General features: G+C 42.0%; 1 protein-coding gene and 1 long non-coding RNA gene across 23 annotated transcripts in view; one reads left to right on the forward strand and one right to left on the reverse strand.

Moving 5' to 3' along the window:
- The window catches only part of ptprk (protein tyrosine phosphatase receptor type K), an 89581-nt gene extending 87043 nt beyond the window's left edge, over positions 1-2538 (forward strand). For 11 of the 22 annotated variants that reach the window (XM_046873592.1, XM_046873594.1, XM_046873593.1 and 8 more), the window contains 7 exons: positions 47-220; positions 593-610; positions 874-1005; positions 1139-1264; positions 1356-1519; positions 1780-1915; positions 2343-2538. In XM_046873592.1, the coding sequence (XP_046729548.1) occupies positions 47-220; positions 593-610; positions 874-1005; positions 1139-1264; positions 1356-1519; positions 1780-1915; positions 2343-2396 (804 nt within the window). In that variant the 3' untranslated portion in view covers positions 2397-2538. The remainder of the gene's footprint in view (positions 1-46; positions 221-592; positions 611-873; positions 1006-1138; positions 1265-1355; positions 1520-1779; positions 1916-2342) is intronic. The other 11 variants (XM_046873596.1, XM_046873604.1, XM_046873607.1 and 8 more) reach the window with 1 other exon arrangement.
- On the reverse strand, positions 1288-2482 carry LOC124401463. The gene is made up of 3 exons (XR_006928567.1): positions 2352-2482; positions 1761-1879; positions 1288-1454 (listed from the first exon to the last, which is right to left on the reverse strand). It is a non-coding gene; the product is annotated as an uncharacterized LOC124401463 (long non-coding RNA).
- Positions 2539-6205: the final 3667 nt, after the last annotated feature.

Here is a 6205-nt window from a genome sequence, read left to right on the forward strand (position 1 = left end):
AACCTCACTGATGGAGGGTGTGTGTGTGTGTGTGTGTGTGTATCAGACGTTGAACTCCGTGACCCCTCAGCCCCAGCCTGAGGACTGCAGCATCGCTCTCCTGCCCAGGAACCATGAGAAGAACCGCTTCATGTCCAACCTGCCCCCTGACCGATGTCTGCCCTTCCTCATCACCATCGATGGCGAGAGCAGCAACTACATCAACGCTGCACTCATGGATGTAAGAACCATCTCTCTCTTTTTTCCCCTCCATCACACCATTTCTACCTCAACCGTGCATTCACCATTTAAATATCACTCCATCCTTACAGCTGCACTGAGGGACGTTCACTCCACCTTCATCCATCACTTTATTACTCTCTTCATTTGCATCAGCACTGCATACACGTAGATAAACCTCCATCCACCTCTCCCTTTTCTTTCTCTCCATCCCTCTATCGTTATAGTCGAAAGGCACGAGACAAATCCAGTGTGTGTGTGTTTTTGCTCCTGTTCTGATGAGTGTAACAGAAACTAGAACTCGGTGTAAAAATCCAGAACTCGTTAAGGTTTCATTAAACTGTGGACTCGCTTTTCTGTAACGCTGACGCAGACGTCAGGACTGTACCAGGTAACGTCCCGTCTCACTGTCTGCTTCTCAGACTGGATTTGTTTCATGGCCGCTTTTCATCGGCATGCATGCGCACACACACACACACACACACACACACACACACACTCGTGCACATGTGTGTTTTGGTCGCGTGTGTGCATGTGAGAGACTGCTACTCATCACTGCTGCATGCTCACGCACATTTGCCTGCGTGTCGAGGCATACACGTGTGTGCCGTGGTGTTTTCGCTAAGTCACTGTGTGTGTGTGTGTGTTATGCAGAGCTACAGGCAGCCGGCGGCTTTTATAGTCACTCAGCACCCTCTGCCCAACACTGTAAAGGATTTCTGGAGGTTGGTTTACGATTATGGCTGCACCTCCATCGTCATGCTGAACGAGATCGACCTTGCTCAGGTGAGGACCTCACAAAACACACACACACACACACACTGCTGTGCTTGCCGTAAGTGTGTGAATGAATGTCACTGTTTGATGCTTCAAAAAAAAAAAGAAGATTTATTGTGTGTGTGTGTGTGTGTGTGTGTAGGGCTGCCCTCAGTACTGGCCTGAAGAAGGCATGCTCCGGTACGGCCCCGTGCAGGTCGAGCGAGTTTCCTGCTCCATGGACTGTGACGTTATCAGCCGTCTGTTCAGGATCTGTAACCTGACCCGAGTGAGGACACGCTGCTTTCACGCTTTCATTTCGAAACCATTTATTTGCAAACGTGTTTAGTTATAAGTGTGCGTGTGTGTGGGTGTTTCAGCCACAAGAGGGCTACCTCATGGTCCGTCATTTCCAATACCTGGGGTGGGCAGGGCTGCGAGAGGTTCCTGCCTCCAAGCGCTCGTTCCTGAAGCTGATCCTGCAGGTGGACAAGTGGCAGGAGGAGTGTGAAGAGGGGGAGGGGCGCACCGTCGTCCACTGTCTGTAAGTACATACTTGCAGGAATAGCGCTCTTTTGGGGTCTTCATGTTTTTGGAAACTTCTGCTCTTTAGGGATTTTTTTTCTACATAAACAATCTCCAAAAATCCCCAAAGATCAGCAGTTTCCAAAAACTCAAGCGACCCTGTGTTGGTGTGAACATTGTTTGAAGCTCTTGACGTGTACCTGCATATATATAAGCGGACAGTTAGTGTGTATACAGACCCAAAACCACGCGTAACTCACCGCTCTGTGTTCGGTGTAGGAATGGCGGGGGGCGCAGTGGGGTTTTCTCAGCAGTCACCATCGTGTGCGAGATGATCAAGAGGCAGAACGTTGTGGACGTGTTTCACGCCGTGAAGAGCCTGAGGAACAGCAAACCCAACATGGTGGACACGCCGGTAAGACACACACACACACACACACACACACACACAGGGAAACCACAAGTTAAAAATGGCGGAAAACTTCTGAGGTTTCTTAACTCTGGTTGGGAACACGCCCCCCAAGCTGTTGCTATAGAAACAGTAATGTGTCAACTGTTATAGGTTTTTTTTTTTTTTGTTTGTTTTTTGTACAGAGGGGTTGAGGGCCTTGCTCAAGGGCCCAAGAGTTAAACAAGAATAAAATGATTACAATAAAAAAAAATCTTCCTGTTTCCTTCAACCCAAAGTCTCAGGAACAAAGCCAATTTTATAGTTGCTACCAACACCTACACCTTCTAGCCAATTAGAGTCCAGAACTGTCTTGCAAAATGTGGAAAAAACCCTAACCCTCTCTCACACTTATTCTAGCCCTAAACTGGTGTGTTTGTGTGTGTGTGCGCAGGAACAGTACCGGTTCTGTTACGACGTAGCTCTGGAGTACATCGAGAACTCCTAATGGAGAAGGGAAAGGAGGTGACCTCTGTCCATCCAGACCAGTTTCCCACACACTCGTTGCTGTTCCCGATCGGCTGCAGATGGAAACAGACGAACTGTCAAGCGAAAATAAAGTGTTAGCTAACTAGCATCCTGAAAAGCGAGCGACGGGACAATTCCTGCGTTTTTTTTTTTTTTTTCTTTTCCTCAAAACACGAAGGCCGATCTGTTGCATGCGTGTATATGATTATAGCCGACGCTGACACGTGTACGAGATCCGGCGTTGCGTTTAAAACACGACGACGCGTGACCTTGGCTTTGTATTGTGCACTAATGGCTGGCTTATGGATTATTATTATTATTATTATAGTCTTTTTTTTTTCCAGTTTGTTTTGTAGCAGAATTATAATCATAAGCCAAAGACGAGTGTAAATATGTCTATAAAGCACATCGTTTGTATTTATTTTCTCCCCGAAGGCTAAAAAAAAAAACCAATCGTCGTCGTTCCTGCCTGTTTCCCCTGTAAACATTTTGTGAATAGTTTTTGGTTTTGGTATTATTTCAGTGTTGTGTAGACTCTGGGCATGTGGCGATACGAGGGGGATGTTCACTGCGTATTAAACAGCAGCTTCGCTCTGCTGTAGCTACTGTAAGCACAGGTATACAATCATGCTATTTTACACCATTTCAAAAACCATACAATATTAAAATAAAGCATTAAAAACAAACGATGTAATTTGGATCGGATTCTAGTGAACGTTATTAAAAAAAAAAAAAATCAAATGAACAAACCCACAATGACTGAATTTTCCACTTGTGTTGGAAAAAAATGGAGTGTATTGGCGAAAGGTGACAAAAAGCAGAAGCGCGACGTCGTCGATCCTCATGTGCCCAGTCCCATGTTCATTTTGTAATTGTTTTGTAATTTGTTTTCAGATTTTTACCTGCTTTTTTTCTGTCCACATGATTGCGAAGTGTATCTTTTACTGAAGCGACGTCGAGGAGCAGAACTTTACTAAAAGGACTTCGAGACGTTGAGCGCTAACATAAGTGTTAAACGCCGCGGTTCTTCTGCGGTAAACTCGAACAAGGAAAGGAAGGAAGGAAGCGCGTCCGCGTGGCGCCGTGTTGGACTTTGACACGGGAAGGGCTTATAAGGGGGTTTTCAACAAAACGATCGATCGCCTCACGCATCCTCTGTGTTCTGTCTGTAGCTGTTGGCTTATTGGCTGTAATGAAACTAGTGAAAACCCTTTTAATAAAAAAGATGTGTAAAGTGTTTGTCGTGTTTTTTTTTTATATATTGGAATGAGTGTAAACGCTGACTGCACCCCAGGACTTCAACACCCTTATGCCTAAATCTCCACAAAATCTAGTGGAGCTCATTATATCATTATAACAGCAAAAGAGATCTTAATGTGGAATGGACGATCACCCAAACGTTCAGCCTTTGAACATGAAGGAAAATAAAGACCAGAGAGCGTTCTTTACAAGCCAGAGAAAAGAAATACAAATGCATAGAGAATAATATCCAGTTTTGGAGTTCAGCAGGGGCTGGAAGCTGCATCACACCACCCAGGAGCGAGGGGGAAAAAAAAAAAAAGGTTCCTCAAAATCTCCACTCTCAACAATGAGACTTGAGGAGTATTGATGCACCAGGCAACCAACGCAATAAGAAAGAAGCCAAGACAAAAGAAAGCATAAAAGTGACCCAGCTGTGATGTGGGTAGAGGGTTTGTGGTAGAGCTTTCTGTCCAAAACCTGAACCCTCCCACGGCTTGAAAACACAGTGAAGCACGGTGGCGGCGGAATCATGCGCGCGGACATGAAACTGAAGAACGAGAAAATGAAGCAAAATATAGAGAAACATTGCAAGAGATCCAGGTTTAGTCTGAGCACAAAGTAAAAACGATAAGGTAAATGTTCTTCAGTACGCCAGTCAAAGTTCTGATCTCAAACCTAACGAGAGCCCACAAGCATCAACCCAATCAGAAGAACCTGAGGCAAAGCAGCCAAGAAGAGCGACCCAAACATCCCTCCATCTGTAATATGAGAGCATCACTGGTTATACTAGAACATCTACACGTGCCACTTTATTAGGTACACCTGCTAAAATCACATGGCAGCAGCCCAACATGCATCATCACACAGATAATAATAATAATAATGCATTTCATTTATAGGTGCTTTACAAACCCACTACAACCAATAAGAAGTACGTATACAGTGTCGCTGATTTGCGTTAAAAGATTGGTTTTCAAACAAGATTCGAGCGAAGTGGATTCCACAAATAAGGAGCAGCGCAGCTAAAAACTCAGGATCCAATAGATGCCGAACGCCGGATTACGTGACGTCTTATAAACGCTGTGGCTGAAAATACAGGTCGAGTTTCACGTTACGTTCATATGAAACATCGGGACGGGAAAACTATAAAACAACTGACAAAACAACAAAAAGAAAAATGTATGGACTGGAGAAACAAATCCAATGGAACCTGAATAATTCAATTCCATTCAACCAATCAAAAAAATTTATCAGTTTCTTCATTATAATTAAGTTCATTGCTAATGAGTGAGCCAGTGCAAAACTCCCTGAGATGGTATGAGGAAGAAACCTTGAGAGGAACCAGATTTAAAAAAGGAACCCAGACTGGTAAAGTTCTCCAGTTGCTCAGGAATCTTGTGGATCTTTAGCTTGTCGAGGAACCATCTCCAGTTGCAAAAAAACTAAGCATACCATGATATGAGGGTTTTTTTTCCAGAACTGAACTGAATAAAGTTCACTGTGGACGGAAAATCGTGTGGAAACGCAGGAAAGCCAAGAGCCAATCAGACTGCGGCCTTCGAAAGCCCTACACCTCGACGCCTCTTTTCACGATTACACCTCAAAACACACACACACACACACACACACACACACCCCCCATTATTCCACCAAACATTTTACAACTGATCATTAGCTGAATTGCTAAACAAACAAACAAACAAAAGTCATAATGGGTGATAAGATCTAAAATGTATATTAAAATATTATACTTTTAAAAAGCATTAGTTTGTATAGTCTTTGATTCTCACTACTGTATCTTATATCTAAAAAATCTTTTAACAAGAAAATTATTTATTAAATATCAAATGTAACAATTTATTCTAATATTTAAAAACAGATGTAATAAACCACGTGTGTGATGTTACATTCTATTTATTTTTACACTAAAAAAACCAAACTATAAAATAAAAAAAATAAACTAATGGATAATATTTATGTTACTAAATATTTAATGGCACAAGTTTTTTTTCATATTATTATTATTATTATTATTGTGATTATTATTATCATTAAATATAAAAAAAAGTTGTTTTATGGAAAAAGAAAAATTGATGCATTTTTTATATTTTATTATTTAATATATTTTTTGCTACAGTTTTATTTTCACAATCACTTTTTTTAAATTGATACATTTTTATATTGATTATTTGTGAATATTTTGTATATCATTTTAAATATTATTCACTTCAGTGTGCGACAGAATTGTGGGAAATTGTTGAAGGATCTCCGAGAGGGGAAAAAAACCCCTATAAGAAAACTCTTTTATAGTCACATTTATTAGCTAAACCTGTCAATCAAACTCAAAGTGAACGTGGTTCATAACTTCAGTCCGGAGGTCTTGAATGCCCCTGAGTGTCGTCAGCCTTGTCGTTTTTTTTTCCTCTATCAGCACTTTTCCCTTTTTGAGAGAAGAGCGAAAGAATAAAAACTCACGTGTGGTTTTGTGCTGCAGCTCTGCACTGCGTCGCTTTCCTTTGAGGTCGACATCCTTCACTTCCTGCTCGC

Source organism: Silurus meridionalis, chromosome 18 (assembly GCF_014805685.1).
Source record: "Silurus meridionalis isolate SWU-2019-XX chromosome 18, ASM1480568v1, whole genome shotgun sequence".
Classification (NCBI taxonomy): Eukaryota; Metazoa; Chordata; class Actinopteri; order Siluriformes; family Siluridae; genus Silurus; species Silurus meridionalis.